We start from the raw sequence: 16,277 nt of genomic DNA on the forward strand, positions 1-16,277 counted from the left end.
ACAATGAAAACAACTGATGCGTCATTAATTTAGGAAATCAGAGTGAGTGAAACTACGTTTCAGAGGAACTGAGGGGACAAATCCGAAGTCAAATTAACGTAAAAATTCCTCCCTAAAGAACGTCGGTCAGTTTAATTCATTTTAGATTGTTAAGCAAATATTTGTGCCGAGGTTTCAGGGGTCTGAAATACAACTACTACCGATTTGTCTTTGGAAACGTATTTCTCTTCCTACAACAGAGCACATGTACTGATCGAACCAATCTTGATCGCTACAGTAACAACGGGGCTATACACGCCCTCTTTGCATGGTGAAATCTCGCGAGGTTTCCCGCCAAGCTCTCTTGGTGGGATACTACTGAAAAAGCCGGGTAGATTTGCGGTCAGTGACGGCGTGGTGCAGTTTCTCTTGTCGGATGACTGTAAATACTCGGATTTTTCGTGGATGTTCAAATTAAAACTGTACCTGTACCACGGAATTCTGGTCTTTCAGTAATATAAATTCAAAATTCGCTAACCCACTGGGAAGAACGAACAAAAAGAGTCGCTCACAATGTCCAGTACGGAAAACAACAGCGTGGAGGCGGAGCGGCGGATGGAGGATGAGCGTGAAGGAGAGGTAAGAACAATAGAAACCCATTGTGGAAAATAGCCATCCTTACATGTATGGGGATAATTGTATATGGTTCACTCAAACACCGTTACGGGTATGATGTTTAGTGTCATTTTATAACCAAAGGCTTATTTTCCATTTCGTATTGCTACGTATATTCTAGGTTTCCGATGTAGCTTAGCTGGCTAGTTGGATACATTTCTTTGCTAGCGCTAGCTTTGTAGCATTAAAACTTCCTAGTTGGAGCTTAGACTACTTTGGTATTTCAAATGCTAGTCAGTGCTAACATTTTACACACTAAATCCATAACTTCGCTAGCTAGTCACTAGTAAGTCAGCTTGTTAACTACCCCGAGCCCATTACTTTTAGCTACGTTAGCTTGGTATATCTGTGGACAGTTATGTCATGCATATGTTTGGAAGGGAATGGTAGCTAACTAACTTTATTCGGCTAACGTTAGCATGCTGGCGAGAAAAAAACTAAGCTCCCGGCTACGGCCTACTTGGCTCTGTCATTCGCTGTCGGTAGCACAACAGCACATACTAATCAGCGAGGGAAACTGCGAATGAATGGGCGACAGCGAATGGGGGTCTAACCTGGTTAACCGAGGGTCGTCAGCTACTGGGCTAACGGTAGCCTACATTCCCTTCGGTGGAGAAAGGAACATAAAAAGTTTGCTTGGTAACTTGTTAAGTGTTCAACTGAAACAAAATATTGCAGGTTTGCGCTACATGTTTTGTATGTGATGTTTCTTGTCATGGTTGCTGACAGGTTGCATTTACTAGCCAGCGGGCTATCTGGGGTGTTTTGCAACAATTCACTCCTGATTAAGTAACGTTAGCTAGGCCGGTGTTTCCCAAACTCGGTCCTGGGACCCATTGAATGTTCAGTTTTTGTTACGGCCATCTGTCATCTCTGAATCTGTACAGGTTCCTGAAAGCACGCGTTTGAGTTCTCCCTTGGGTTTTTCAATAACCCTGGTGTCTTTCAGCCGTGAAAAGCTCAAAGATTTCACCCGCCCGTATAAAATGTAACCTCTCTCGAAAGGAAATATTTGTCAAGTAGCACAATGCAGTGGTTGAACCGACAGATTGGAACTATACGATGTCAATATGGGACATTTACTCTTAAGCAATGGTGATCTACCTTAGCTCGACTAGAGGGAATCGAGCTTCAATTGTCAAATAACATTTAACGGCTTATTTTAATGACGAAGTTGGATCAAAAACCAGCATGCAGTGGTCCCAGGACCGAGTTTGGGAACAAGTAAGTTAGGCTAACAGTAAGTTCGATAGCGAGCTGGCCTTAATTACCTTGGATAAAATACGTAAACAACCCGCCCACTGCAATGCAATTAGCTACAACGCTGTTTTGGGCAGCTAGCTTGCGATCGCTATACCTCATATAGCAAACGTTACTATGGTAGACCTGTAAACAGTTAATATTAGAAAGCTAACGTGGAATGTTTTTATTTTTACATATTTGAAATTATGTAATTCATTGGCTAAATATTTATGCATTTCGGTTTTTGGTTATAAGCTAATACAGAATGGCCTGCAGTCACCCTTATGCTATTGCTGAAATTGAGCCGGTCGGGGGGGGGGGCTCGAGCACCTGTAATGTTACCCGACCGCTCATTGATCAAACCGTGACTTTTTACAAAGACAACCTTAATGTTACATGTTTCCGTCATTTTACGAGAAAACAATTTTTATATTTGTATACTTTACCATTGTATTTAACCTGAAGATGTATTGCTATCTTGTGTAAGATTGTATAACTACACTTTTGTGACTGTTTTTACTATTTTTTTAAAGGATGAAAAGTCAGAGGCTGACGGTGCTCAGGAAGGGGCTTCCCCACCCAAACCAGCCGATGAGAAACCCACTCTCTTTTTACCTGCTTACGAAGAGAAGATGGTAACGTCTCGCTGATGCTTTGCTTTAGTCTGGATTAGCCAGTGACCTGAAATTAATGAAAGTGTGTTGCGGTCGTGTGTTGGGTGTGTGTGTGCGTGTTGGGTGTGTGTGTGTGAATGTGCGTGTGTGTGTGTGTGCGTGCATGCGTGTTGGGTGTGTGTGGGGTACAGTTACAGTGCATGACCCATTTCACCGCTCTGTCAGATTCTGTTAGCATCTAGTGGGCAGGCTGTGTTTGACCCCCCCGTGCGGTCTTGCCTGTGTCAGGCTGTGTTTGACCCCCCTGCGCGGTCTTGCCTGTGTCAGGCTGTGTTTGACCCCCCTGCGCGATCTTGCCTGTGTCAGGCTGTGATTGACCCCCCCGTGCGGTCTTGCCTGTGTCAGGCTGTGATTGACCCCCCCGCGCGGTCTTGCCTGTGTCAGGCTGTGTTTGCCCCCCCTGTGCGGTCTTGCCTGTGTCAGGCTGTGATTGACCCCCCCGTGCGGTCTTGCCTGTGTCAGGCTGTGATTGACCCCCCGCGCGGTCTTGCCGCTCGTCTCCGCAGGCGACGGACCGCACTAACCGCTTCGAGTACCTGCTGAAGCAGACGGAGGTGTTCGCCCACTTCATCCAGCCCGCGGCCCAGAAGACGCCCACCTCCCCCCTCAAGATGAAGCCCGGCCGCCCCCGCATCAAGAAAGGACGAGAAGCAGAACCTGCTGCTCTGCTGGGGAGTGAGTACGCTGAGCACCCCCCCCAATAAGCACCCCTAACCCTCCCACAAGCACCCCTAACCCCCCACTTCTGTCTGGTTCTGAGCCCTTATTGTGTCTGTTATTTATCAGTGTGAGAGCCTGTAAACCACTGCCATGTTCTGGCAGGACTGCTGGGGTTGGAAGTGATTATTTTGTAATGAATCCTGACTCCTCCCTCCCTGGTCATAGCAACCGTCACCGTCGCACTGAGCAGGAGGAGGACGAGGAGCTGCTGAGTGAGAACAGCAAGGCCACCAACGTGTGCACCCGCTTCGACGAGTCCCCCTCCTGTGAGTAAACCCCCCATCCTGTGAGTAAATGTCCTTTCCAGCTGTGGATAAAATCCTTAAACTTGAACCTCTTGGGATTTTTTTCTCTCTCTCTCCCCAGACGTGAAGAATGGGAAACTGAGGGACTATCAGATCAGAGGGTTGAACTGGCTCATTTCTCTGTATGAGAACGGCATCAATGGGATCCTCGCAGACGAAATGGTACGATTGCTTTCTATTTATCCCCCCCCCCCCCCCAAATTTAAAGATGTAACCCCTTTGCTGGCGGTGCTCAGAAAGTTGTTTGTTTGTCCCCCAGGGTCTGGGGAAGACCCTGCAGACCATCTCCCTGCTGGGCTACATGAAGCACTACAGGAACATTCCGGGGCCCCACATGGTGCTGGTGCCCAAGTCCACCCTGTACAACTGGATGAACGAGTTCGCCCGCTGGGTGCCCTCGCTCAAAGCCGTCTGCCTGATCGGGGACCGCGAGGAGAGGGTAGGGACACCAGTGTCCCTTTCATTCTGACAGGAAGCCATCTGCTTCGCTTCCCCATCTTCAGCCTCGCTTAAATCTGCCCCTCACGTAAAGGCAGCTCTGCTTTCAGCACCGAGAACAGCAGGGAATTTGTGTGGGGTTTTTTTGTACAATGCAGATATCTGTCAAAGCACAGTTCATATTTTGCTATCGCTTCTTTCAGTACCTCAGGAGATTATGGTAATTATGAGTATTTCAGTAATCGTGAACATTTTGGTAATTCCTGACCGACCTGCTGCTCCGCTGCTGTTCTCAGAACGCCTTCATCCGGGACGTGCTCCTGCCCGGGGAGTGGGACGTCTGCGTGACCTCCTACGAAATGCTCATCCGCGAGAAGACCGTCTTCAAGAAGTTCAACTGGAGGTACCTGGTCATCGACGAGGCCCACAGGATCAAGAACGAGAAGTCAAAGGTGAGGCCTTTGTGTGGGTGCTGACATCCTGCTCATTTCCTACATACACACACACTTATAGGCTGTAAATCAACACTGATTTAGGCCTATCGTGGCAAAGTCATCAAGGGATTTGTATGATTTCTTTTTTTGTTCTGTTGTAAATGAAAGTCACAAGACTCTTGAGTTTCATGCATCCACAGAAATGAGCTTTAGTCCGAGTTCCCCTCTGAGGTTTGTCCTCTCTCAGCTTTCAGAGATTGTCCGAGAGTTCAAGACCACCAACCGCCTGCTTCTCACTGGAACCCCCCTGCAGAACAACCTGCACGAGCTCTGGTCCCTCCTCAACTTCCTGCTCCCCGACGTGTTCAACTCCTCAGAAGTAAGCCCCCCCCCCCCCCCAACATCAGCAGGCGACCCCAAAACCCACCACCTCTACTGTGATTCTGGGTGTGTTGATTTTTTGCTCTTGTTTTTAAATAAAGGACTTTGACGCCTGGTTTGACACCAACAACTGCCTTGGGGACCAGAAGCTGGTTGAGCGTCTGCATATTGTGAGTATGTCGGTGTTGAGGCCTTGCGGCCGTCTCTGTGAGGTGTTTAGTGGATGAGGGTGTGACCCTCGGCTCGCTGGGTAACCAAGCTCTGACGCGTACTTCCTGTCAGGTGCTCCGCCCCTTCCTGCTCCGTCGTATCAAAGCCGATGTGGAGAAGTCTCTGCTTCCCAAAAAGGAGGTGAAGATGTACGTGGGCCTGAGCAAGATGCAGCGCGAGTGGTGAGTGCCGTTGCCGCGGTGCCGTTGCCGGGGGCTGTAATCGCACAGAGTAAGGAGCCCTGGCCTATGCTCTGTGTTTACTGTGGGAAACGGTGAGCATGGGCAGAGTGGGCTGGCCAGTTAATGATCCTTATATTCATGCATGATTAAAGTGTTTTACTCTTAATTGTGTTTAATCATGGCCTCTACTTCATATTGCCTGTTAAAGTACTTTGGTGCTTCTTAGCCGGTTCGTTAATCGAAAGGAACTCTGTTCTCATTTGGAAGGAGAAACTAAAAGTGTTTATTCTGGGTTCCAGGTACACCAAGATTCTGATGAAGGACATCGACATTCTGAACTCTGCGGGGAAGATGGACAAGATGCGTCTGCTGAACGTGCTGATGCAGCTGCGGAAGTGCTGTAACCACCCCTACCTGTTCGACGGGGCCGAGCCCGGCCCGCCCTACACCACCGACCTGCACCTGGTCGTCAACAGCGGCAAGATGGCCGTGCTGGACAAGCTCCTGCCCAAGCTCTACGAGCAAGGTGTCCGCACGCGTGTCTGCGCGAAATGAGACTGAATGTGACCCTTTTAGGACCAATCAGAGAAACTCAAGCACCGCCTCTGAAAAGCAGTCTGGGCTAGTCGGAAACGAGCATTAAAGCTGCCGTACTGAACGAGGCTGCCGCAGTGTGCGTGCTGTAGGGTGGGGTTATGGGCGGGGCAGCCGGGCTCGAGTGACGGCCGTCTAACAGACCGCTGGCCTCTCCCCCCAGGGTCCCGCGTGCTGATCTTCAGCCAGATGACCCGGATGCTGGACATTCTGGAGGACTACTGCATGTGGAGGAACTACGGCTACTGCCGCCTGGACGGCCAGACGGCGCACGACGAGAGACAGGCAGGTCCCGCGCTCCGGCTTCCCCTTCCTGTGTCAGAACGGGGCCTGGGTCGGCCATTTTGTGTGTCTTATTCTCTGTGTGTTTTAAAATGTTTTTATTTTCTTTAACGTCCAGAAATCAATCAACGTCTACAACGAGCCCAACAGCCCCAAGTTCCTCTTCATGTTGAGCACCCGGGCTGGGGGGCTGGGCATCAATCTGGCCACCGCTGATGTGGTCATCATCTACGACTCCGACTGGAACCCTCAAGTGGATCTGCAGGCCATGGTTAGTCCCTTACTGCGCTGCCTTGTGTGGCTTCAGATCCCCCACCACTGCAACGTTGAGTGCTTTGTTGTTCAGCTGAATTTGATAAATTTCATTTGCAGTTGATTACTAATTTGCCAGATGCGCACACAGACTGCTGTATACATCGGTTTCATAGCTGGTGCTCAGACCTCTCAGTGTAATGTCTTATTGCTCCTCTATCAGTACGTATGTAGTGTTGAGATGCACAGAGCCCACTGTTAGGGACCGGTGAGCGCTCTTTTTGCTGAACGCGGTGTCCCCTCCTCTCCGCGGTCAGGACCGAGCTCACCGGATTGGGCAGAAGAAGCAGGTGCGCGTGTTCCGCTTCATCACGGAGAACACGGTGGAGGAGAGGATCGTGGAGCGGGCCGAGATGAAGCTCCGACTGGACTCCATCGTCATTCAGCAAGGTGAGCTGGTCCGGCCTCCAACCCTGCAGGTGAGCTGAGCGGGGCCAGGCCTCGAACCCTGCAGGTGAGCTGAGCGGGGCCAGGCCTCGAACCCTGCAGGTGAGCTGAGCGGGGCCAGGCCTCGAACCCTGCAGGTGAGCTGAGCGGGGCCAGGCCTCGAACCCTGCAGCTGGCCCTGAAAGGGTGGTGTTTCCCATAGTGCACCACCTACCGTACAGATGGGAAACGTTTGAGGGTGGGGGAAAGCTCACTAGTTTCAGAACGTAACTGAGGTTGTCTCCGGTTCCACGTTGTTCAGGAAGGCTAGTGGACCAGAACCTGAACAAGCTGGGGAAAGACGAGATGCTGTCCATCATCCGACACGGCGCTACGCACGTGTTCGCGTCCAAGGAGAGCGAGATCACAGACGAGGACATCGACGCCATCCTGGAGAGGGGAGAGAAGAAGGTCTGTGATTCTGCCTCTGTTCGGTCGTGTGTGTGTGTGTGTGTGTGTGCGTGCGTGTGTGCGTGCGTGCGTGCTGAGGGTCAACACTGCGGAGTTAACCGTTTAAAGGCCTTCACGCTTTCTGTGTTTTAGACCATGGAGATGAAGGAGAAGATGTCCAACATGGGAGAAAGCTCGCTGAGGAATTTCACCATGGAGTCGGAGAGCAGCGTGTACAACTTCGAGGGCGAGGACTACCGAGAGAAGAAGAAGGTAAGTGAGGACCTATCAGATCATCAAAACTGGGGCTCCTGTGTGTCTTGATGTTAAAATCTATTTTACTATTTCTGGACCAAGTCAAACTTTAATCCTTCAGTACGCATGCAGCCTTTACATCAGCTACATCAGGGAAGCCAGCTGTGGCTCAGGTTGCTAGGCTACTGGGAATATCCATCTTTGGTCTTTCATGTCAAGCCAAGTTTGACAAACATTCCCTGCAGTTTTCATGTACAATACAGAGCGGTCTCCCGCTGCATCTCCTGCTTCGCTCAGTTTGTGAGCTCAGCTCAGCTGTATGATTTCTCACCCGTTCGCCGCGTTTCTCCCACGCAGATCGTCACAGAGTGGATCGAGCCGCCGAAGCGCGAGCGGAAGGCTAACTACGCGGTGGACGCGTACTTCAGGGAGGCGCTGCGCGTCAGCGAGCCCAAAGTGCCCAAGGTACGCGCGTCATGTGACCCTCCGGCGCCACGCGAACCTCAGGCGCCATGCAACACTTAAGCTGCAGCCTGGCGCTGAGTGGGTCCCTTATGTGGGGTCCCTTATGTGGGGTCCTCTGTGTGGGGTCCCCTGTGTGGGGTCCCCTGTGTGGGGTCCCCTGTGTGGGGTCCCCTGTGTGGGGTCCCCTGTGTGGGGTCCCCTGTGTGGGTCCCTGGGAGAATGTGCCTCCTCAGCAGTGTGCTGTCCCTCCCCCAGGCTCCTCGGCCCCCCAAGCAGCCCAACGTTCAGGACTTCCAGTTCTTCCCCCCGCGCCTGTTTGAGCTCCTGGAGAAAGAGATCCTGTACTACAGGAAGACCATAGGCTACAAGGTGCCCCCCCCACCCATCCCCCTCCAAACCCGTCTCTCGGGACAGCCAGCGGGCACTGCCCACACCCTTCTGCTCCCTTCTGCCCAGCAGAGGGGCGGTGGTGACGCCTGTCGCTGTTTTTACAGGTTCCCCGAAATCCCGACATCCCCAATTCAGCCCAGGCTCAGAAGGAGGAGCAGAGGAAGATCGACGAGGCGGATCCCCTGTCTGAGGAGGAGCTGGAGGAGAAGGAGAACCTCCTCTCACAGGTACCCGGTCGCCCCGCCTCCTGTTTGTGTTCAGAACGCTTTCACTAACAGTTAATACTGTGCCTTTCTCCAGGGATTCAGTGAGCAAGGAAAAGGAGGGAACTCTTAAATGATTTACTTCAATTAGATTCAATTTTCAATGTAATTTATTCATGGCATGTTTTTGTTTAAGCATTTGATTTTGTGCACCTGTTGTTAGGATGAATAATTTTTTCAGAAATAGCTGTTGGCAGTGTTTTCTGTCTTATTATATGAAGGTTTCTGCCGTAAAGTTTCAGGTTCTTACCTGATCAACTAGGCTGCCTTTCGCCAACTTGTCACCGACTTCACCATACAAATGTTCACTGGGCGCTCTCCTCATTTAGATTTTAACTTTGAGTCCTTTCATTTCTCCATGGCAACTTCTGTAGGGCTTCACCATTTGGAACAAGCGCGATTTCAACCAGTTCATCAAGGCCAACGAGAAGTGGGGCCGCGACACTTGAGAACACGCCGCGAGCGTGGGCAACCGAGGAGTCAGAATATCGTGAGATGATGTGGGCGCTGGTGGATTGTGTGATGTAGCGTTTGCGTTAGCGGCTGTGTGATAGTTCATGGCGTTCGTAGGGCTGTACTTTGGAACGCGCTGTGATGTTCAGCGTTCTGGCAGTAGCTGGGCGCGCGCTGTGATGTAGCGTCTGGCGTTAGCGGCGGCTGTGAGTAGCGTTCTGGCGTTAGCTGGGCTGTTGATGTAGCGTCTGCGTTAGCGCTGGGCTGTGTGATGTAGCGTTCTGGCGTTAGCGCTGGGCTGTGTGATGTGCTCTGGCGTAGCGTGCTGTGTGATTAGCGTCTGGCGTTAGCGCTGCGGGCTGTGTGATGTAGCGTTCTGGCGTTAGCGCGGGCTGTGTGATGTAGCGTTCTGGCGTTAGGCGTGGCTGTGTGATGTGCGTCTGGCGTTAGCGGTGGGCTGTGTGATGTAGCGTTCTGGCGTTAGCGGTGGGCTGTGTGATGTAGCGTTCTGGCGTTAGCGCTGGGCTGTGTGATGTAGCGTTCTGGCGTTAGCGCTGGGCTGTGTGATGTAGCGTTCTGGCGTTAGCGCTGGGCTGTGTGATGTAGCGTTCTGTCGTTAGCCTGTGTAAAACGGGCCGTGGCCCCGTCCCTGTCGCCTCTGCAGCCGTGTTCTGGGAGCGGTGTAACGAGCTGCAGGACATCGAGAAGATCATGGCCCAGATCGAGAGGGGCGAGGCCCGCATCCAGAGGCGCATCAGCATTAAGAAAGCGCTCGACACGAAGGTGAGCTGGACCGACGCGCCTCTCTGGGGGTAAAGGGTTAAACTGCTCCGGCCGGAAGGTGCCGGTGCTTTACTCCACGGCCCTGTGGCCAGATGGTGTGTTAGTATCAAGATGCCCTCTCAGCTTTGGATACTGTGCGTATTGGGGTGTGGCATCGCATAATCGACTAGCTGCTCACCACACCGGTTTGGGTACGTGCTCCCTCTCACTGTCTCTTTCTTTCGCTCTCTCTCTCTCTCTCTCTCTCTGTCAGATCGGCCGGTACAAGGCTCCCTTCCACCAGCTGCGGATCTCTTACGGCACCAACAAGGGGAAGAACTACACGGAGGAGGAGGACCGCTTCCTCATCTGCATGCTGCACAAGCTGGGCTTCGACAAGGAGAGCGTCTACGACGAGCTCCGCCAGTGCATCCGCAACTCCCCGCAGTTCCGCTTCGACTGGTTCCTCAAGTCCAGGACGGCCATGGTGAGCGACGTGGGGGGGGCTGGGTTGGGGGTGTTGGGGTTGGGGGTGTATGTGGGCTGCTATTTACTGGAACGTCAGGCGAGCGGGTAAAAGGTGGTTGAAAAGCAGCGTCTGAACGTGTCATTTCCTGTGCAGGAGCTCCAGAGGCGCTGTAACACCCTGATCACACTGATCGAGCGAGAGAACATGGAGCTGGAGGAGAGGGAGAAGGCAGAGAAGAAGAAGAGGGGTCCACGGACATCATCGGTGAGTTCTGCCTCTCTCCGGCCCGGTCCGGTCCGGTCCGGTCTGCCCCTGTGGTCCGGTCCGTTTACATGCAGCCCTCCATCTGTTCTCTAACCCTGTTCCTGCAGATCTACTGTCCTGTAGGTTTGCTCTCCAGCCCTAACAATGCCACACCTCATTCCCCAGCTAGAGCAGGGCTGCCCAACAAGTGACCATTGAATAAAACTCGATACGAGCTGCTGCTTTCTAGCAGGAGCTAAATGGCTTCTCCCTTTTTAAACGGAAAGTAATTCTTTAGCGGTGCTATTTTTAGCCGTGTGATCACTGTTGATGTTGACTGTTAAGACGGCAGGTTCGGCGAAATGCTCTGTGCGGGTGTTTTGTGGCTAGCGTGACCTTCCTGCGCTTAACGGTTCCCCCCCCCCCCAGGTGCAGAAGCGCAAAGCGGACGGGACGCCGGACGGGCGCGGGCGGAGGAAAAAGCTGAAGCTGTGAGCCGCGCTCCAGCCCCGCGGCGGCTCTGGACCTGGGCGCAGAAAACCGTAGTGTTGTGTGTTTATTTTACGGGTTGTAACGATGTACTGTATTCAACTCCAGAACTGAACTTCGCTTCTCAATCGTGTGTGTGGTAAATTAGGAAGGATAGTACTCCAGTACAGGTCTGTCTCTTAGTGAATTACAAAATACTACAGCTGTGCTGAATCTTTTTAATTTAACCATTAACACTCTGGGTAATAAGATCTTTTTATTTATATCTCTTTGGTTGAGTACTGCATTCCATTGCATAGAACAATATGTACTGCTTTTTTTTTTTTTTTTAAGAATGTCCCACAAATTCTGTTTTACCTTTAATATTTGGATTAGAACCTTCATAACAAATGGCACCAATAAATTCCTTTGTTTTTGTAAAGCCTTTGTGTAATAAAGCCTTTCACAAATGACACATTTATTAATACACAAATACGCAACACCCGTACAGAACAAAACACTTTAATACTGTCAGAGGCAACACACACTGCTCAATCTCTTGCTGGTCGCGCTCATCGTGGAACAAGCCTAATTTGCATTTTAGCAAATAGTTTTTTTGCCCAGTTTCATTTTTACATTTTTTGCTAAGATCTCAGGTTTGAGACATAAATGGAACAATGCACAGATTAATGTCATTTTGGCTGAAAATGGGGGACTTTGAGCTGCAGTATAAAATGTAAATCCCATCTCTGGCGCGAAACAAAAACTTTAGGAACCTTGGAGGACCGTATTAAAATGTCATAATTCGTGGTTCATAATTACGCTGAAAATATTCAAGTTTTACCATTTAGCCAATGACTGTGCACGTAAACATATATACACATACAGTGACTGCAATCTGAAAGTCCCAAAAAAACATGTATAAAAACAGTCTGCATAGTTACGCTTTTCAGTGATGACACCAGTAATTACATATTACAATCCCTTTTTTGTTTTTTATAAAAATACATTTATTGATCAGCTCCAGTATCGCCAGTCCTCTTCAACTGAATCATTTGTTCAGTTTGACTGTGGAAAAACTATTTAAACTTCTAAAAAATGTACACTAAGATTAATGAATTCTCTTAAGTTGTAAGGACACAAGCCTTAACAGAGCTGCTTTTCAGTGTCAAGAGGAACCCAGTTCCCATGGGAACTGAATATAGTACCATTTTGAAAATTCGTAAGTGGTCAGATATTCCTGTTCTTAAAAAGTTAATCTCGCACCTAATGTCTCAATTCAAACAAAACGGCTGGCTCATCGGCACGTCCGGTTTATCAGCTACCAAGTCACTGAACACTGGGACCTTCTGCCTGGAGCAGCACACACACTCAAGCAATATATCTACAAAAGTACTACTGCACTGGCATAGCCAAAGTAGCAAAATGTGGGTTTTTGGCTATTGCTACGATAGAAATACTTATAAACTTAAAAAAGCCGCAGATAATATAAATATGATTTGAGAGTGAATCCTGCTGAGTTTTGCTACAGCTGGCAGAAGCATTTGAGGCTGACTTCCACAGCCTGCATGTGCCCCTCTGGGATGGAGGTCTACCATGGAAACAGGCAGCAGGAGATATTAAAGCAACATAATGTGTAATAACGTCTACACTATTTAAATTCAGAAAGGACATTTAAAAAAAAAAACCAGCCAAGCATGTAGAAATCTGTGGGACACTACAGGGGGAGTCCGGCCGGTTCTGACTGCATGCGTGTGGCGGCGAGGCTGGTCACGCGTGTCTCTAAGGCGAGCGTAGCGGCGTGGACGCGTGCGTTTGTTACGCCGACGGGATGGCCGACGCGCCTCAGTGACGCACTGCCCCCCCCCCTCGCGGGGGCGGCGGTGTGCAGTGTTGTGGGTCGGGGGCACCGGGGTGGTTGGGAGTGTCTGAGTGTCTGGCGGGGGGGAGAGAGGAGGCGGGGCTCAGACCTCCGAGCCGCTGCCTGTGCTCACGGTCTCCCGGCTGCTCCTGCTGCCCTGGTACGCCGAGCAGGAGGAGGAGGAGTACGGCGGCAGCTTCTCCGCGCGAGCTCGCCGCTTGCGCCGCACGAGGAGGGCGATCACTATGACGACCAGGCAGAGGAGGAGGGCGAGGCCCCCGAGCCCCACCATCGCGGGCAGGCCGGTGGCGCCGGACGCCTTCCCCGAGCTCTCCACCAGGGGGTGCTCCAGCGGCTCGTCGTGGGCCCAGGGCTGGCGCTGGCCTCCCCGCTGCCGGCTGGACCGGTCCAGGACCACGTGCTGGATGTTGGTGCCCTTGTCGTTGTCGGGGCCGATGTCCTGGACCTCGTCCGGCACCGCCCGCCGGACCCTCCCCGCCCCCGCCGTGGAGACGCTGTGGCGGTACTCCAGGCTCCGCTTGCCCATGTTGCGGTGCGCGTTCTCGCGGGAGCGCACCGTGTAGATGGTGTGGATGAACCATTCCCGCCCAGCCGCCACCTGCAGGGGGGACAGGAGCACGATCAGCCCCAAACAGGACCCAACCAGACCCCCGCTACCTACATGATCAGCCCCAAACAGGACCCAACCAGACCCCCGCTACCTACATGATCAGCCCCAAACAGGACCCAACCAGACCCCCGCTACCTACATGATCAGCCCCAAATGGAGGTGATGTTTCATGGACATGTTGCGGGGCAAGAACGCATCAGGTGATGTCGGGATAACAAATCTCAATGACTTAAAGTTTGTGATTACGCACTATATTAAGCTTTTAGAGGACTGTCTCTCCATTGTTAATTTTACTATACGTTCAGCTTTATTTCCATTTAAAAGGTTGGGGTATGGCGTTGGTGTCCCTGACCCAGACAGCGGGGATGCTGTGCACTCGCCTGGAACAGTGGGGAGGAGGACAGGGAGAACCCGTCCGAGCCGGCCTGCTGGACCAGGGTGAGGGCTCCCGGGGCGTCCATCGCCAGCGTCGCCTCGAACCGCACGTCCCCAAAGGCTGTGGCCTGCGTCTCCGGCTGGGCCTTGTCCTGGAACACACACAGGAAGTGAGGTCACGATTTACGCTCAGACAGGATGTGCTGCGGGGCAGGCTGCCCGCTGCTTGCTGCACGCGCTCAGTGCTGGCGAATTTCATAAGAGCCCTCGTATAACCGCTCATTGGGTTATACGCTTATTCACACCGTTAACTTGGTTAAAAAGCTCACTGTCCCCAATAAATCCCAAATTCGTTATGAATGGATTAAAGAAACCACAATTTTATTTATTCCATCACATATCCAGTTATCTCACAATTACAATCCCAATTATTTCTTTGTTACTGAAAGCTTACATCACATGACACAGGCAGCTGTAATAACTACCGATCCTCAGTAGAGCCGTCTGACTGTAGCTGCAAGTTTAAAATATGTGGCACATTTGGATTGGATATTTCCCCTTGACTGCTTTGTGTGTGTGTATGTGTGTGTGTGAGTGTCTGTGTGTGAGTGTGTGTGTGAGTGTGTGTGTGTGTGTGAGTGTGTGTGTGAGTGTGTGAGTGTGTGTGTGTGTGTGTCTGTGTGTGAGTGTGTGTGTGAGTGTGTGTGTGTGAGATTCACTCACCAGGATTTTGAACCTGTAGAGGAGGGACGGGGCGTCGGCCAGGCAGCCGTACTCCTTGTTGGTGGGGTTGTATTTGGGCACGTAGCCGTCGGCGCCGGTGCAGAGGAACACCTTCTCAATGCTGCAGGTGAAGGACTCGCCCAGGTTCTGCACAGGGTCCACCATCACCCGCCCGTAGATCTGAGAGCCTGTGCACAGAGCGCCATGTTAGTCACATTCCTTACCACCAGACCCCAGAGTCACAGTCACATCCTCCCTCAGCTACCACCAGACCCCCGAGTCACAGTCACATCCTCCCTCAGCTACCATCAGGAGTCACAGTCACTTCCTATCACCAAGCACCATGCAAGTCATCTCCCTCTTTGTCCCCGAAACGGCTCTGTGGGGGGCATACCTTCGGAGAAGGCCACGTCCGCCCCCTCGGAGAAGCCCATGGATCCGTCGGACAGCCACAGCTCCCTCTTGGACAGCAGGAACATCTGCGTGTTGAGGCTGAACTCTGCTGCCACAGGGTCGCTCACCTGGTGGGGGGCACACAGGTGAGTGCTCACAGAGTCCACTGGGGGGGGGGGGGTCCGGAGCGGTTAACTGCTGGTTCTGAACTGAACATTCTAATGCTGATGATGTCACAATCACTGCTGGTGACTGAAAGCAGTGGGGTTCTAGAACAACCTTCTATTCTCAGGGTTAGTGTGACTAGCTGTGTGCAGTGTGAAGGGTTAGGGTCAGGTTGTGAGTTAGGGTCAGAGTCAGGTTGTGAGTTAGGGTTAGGAGTTTACCTGCTGGAAGCGGATGTCCATGTCGAAGGTGAGCGGTTCGCGCGGGTGGCACACAGGCGATAAGCTGTACTCCCTGTTTGGAGAAGCACTGCAGGGGATGAGCTTCACTGTGTAGGTCCCAGAGTAATCCCGCACCTGGAGATAAAACACGAGAATGCAGCTTGTCTTCTACTCACAGGTTTCATGTGATGTCACTTCCTGTAATTACCCGCAATGTGAGGGGCTATTGTGCGGACAGGCTCTGAAGCAGACGGCGAAGACTCACGGCGAAATCGGACACGAAGCTCCACTGCTGCATGGGCTGGTTGTAGGTGGGCTCGGTCCGGACCAGCGACAGCGTGAACGTGAGGCCCGGGTGGTCCGGTGACATCACCATGGAGGACAAGGACGTTCCTGAGGGGAAAATGACAGGTGAGGCCTCAGAGGGCAGGGGGGTCGAGGGGGGGTCGAGGGGGGGTCGGGCTGGGCCTGACAGGGGATACGCTCGCGCTGGAATAGCCCGCGTTCCGCTCCCTGTGACAGCCGGTCCCTCAGCCCCACTGCGCTCACACTGTAAGGTCATCCAGCGCTCCGGGCCGGAAATAGTCTGATGGAGATGTGGGTTACAGAGTCACCCAGCAGGGGCCTGAATGTGGGCTGGGGGGGGTGGAATTTGGGGCTGGCAGGGCAGGGGGCCAGCGTGCGCACTGTACCTGGGTGGGACATGACAAACTGTCCTCTGAAACGCGCTTCTGTCTTGAAGTTGACCACCAAACGCCCGTCTCCATTGATCCTCATACTGGTGGGGTACATGGCACCTGAGATAAAGAGGTATTGATTGCTTTAATTTAATCAGATTTATAGTCATTATTTAAAATCATCATTATTTTTAGATTTACACTGATTATAGAGGAAAA

At 51.9% G+C, this 16,277-nt stretch overlaps 2 protein-coding genes across 2 annotated transcripts in view; one reads left to right on the forward strand and one right to left on the reverse strand.

Moving 5' to 3' along the window:
* Window positions 1–331: 331 nt before the first annotated feature.
* On the forward strand, window positions 332–11,454 carry smarca5 (SWI/SNF related, matrix associated, actin dependent regulator of chromatin, subfamily a, member 5). The gene is given in 26 exon segments (XM_064345338.1): window positions 332–618; window positions 2,430–2,531; window positions 3,077–3,208; window positions 3,210–3,233; window positions 3,235–3,245; window positions 3,456–3,556; window positions 3,657–3,757; window positions 3,855–4,034; window positions 4,330–4,485; window positions 4,715–4,846; window positions 4,950–5,018; window positions 5,131–5,240; window positions 5,540–5,766; window positions 5,998–6,119; window positions 6,235–6,387; window positions 6,686–6,818; window positions 7,117–7,265; window positions 7,398–7,517; window positions 7,857–7,964; window positions 8,220–8,333; window positions 8,459–8,581; window positions 8,992–9,081; window positions 9,677–9,853; window positions 10,107–10,319; window positions 10,455–10,565; window positions 10,974–11,454. Coding segments are annotated over 26 exon segments (3,090 nt in total). The 5' UTR covers window positions 332–552; the 3' UTR covers window positions 11,040–11,454.
* Window positions 11,455–11,518: 64 nt separating this feature from the next.
* The window catches only part of frem3 (Fras1 related extracellular matrix 3), a 35,284-nt gene continuing 30,525 nt past the window's right edge, over window positions 11,519–16,277 (reverse strand). Inside the window, exons 18-24 of the mRNA XM_064345337.1 lie at window positions 16,074–16,178; window positions 15,647–15,774; window positions 15,382–15,516; window positions 14,997–15,123; window positions 14,603–14,790; window positions 13,885–14,031; window positions 11,519–13,492 (exon numbers count right to left, since the gene is read on the reverse strand). Of these exons, the coding sequence (XP_064201407.1) occupies window positions 12,977–13,492; window positions 13,885–14,031; window positions 14,603–14,790; window positions 14,997–15,123; window positions 15,382–15,516; window positions 15,647–15,774; window positions 16,074–16,178 (1,346 nt within the window). The 3' untranslated portion in view covers window positions 11,519–12,976. The remainder of the gene's footprint in view (window positions 13,493–13,884; window positions 14,032–14,602; window positions 14,791–14,996; window positions 15,124–15,381; window positions 15,517–15,646; window positions 15,775–16,073; window positions 16,179–16,277) is intronic.

This window comes from Anguilla rostrata, chromosome 7, assembly GCF_018555375.3.
Source record: "Anguilla rostrata isolate EN2019 chromosome 7, ASM1855537v3, whole genome shotgun sequence".
NCBI lineage: Eukaryota > Metazoa > Chordata > Actinopteri > Anguilliformes > Anguillidae > Anguilla > Anguilla rostrata.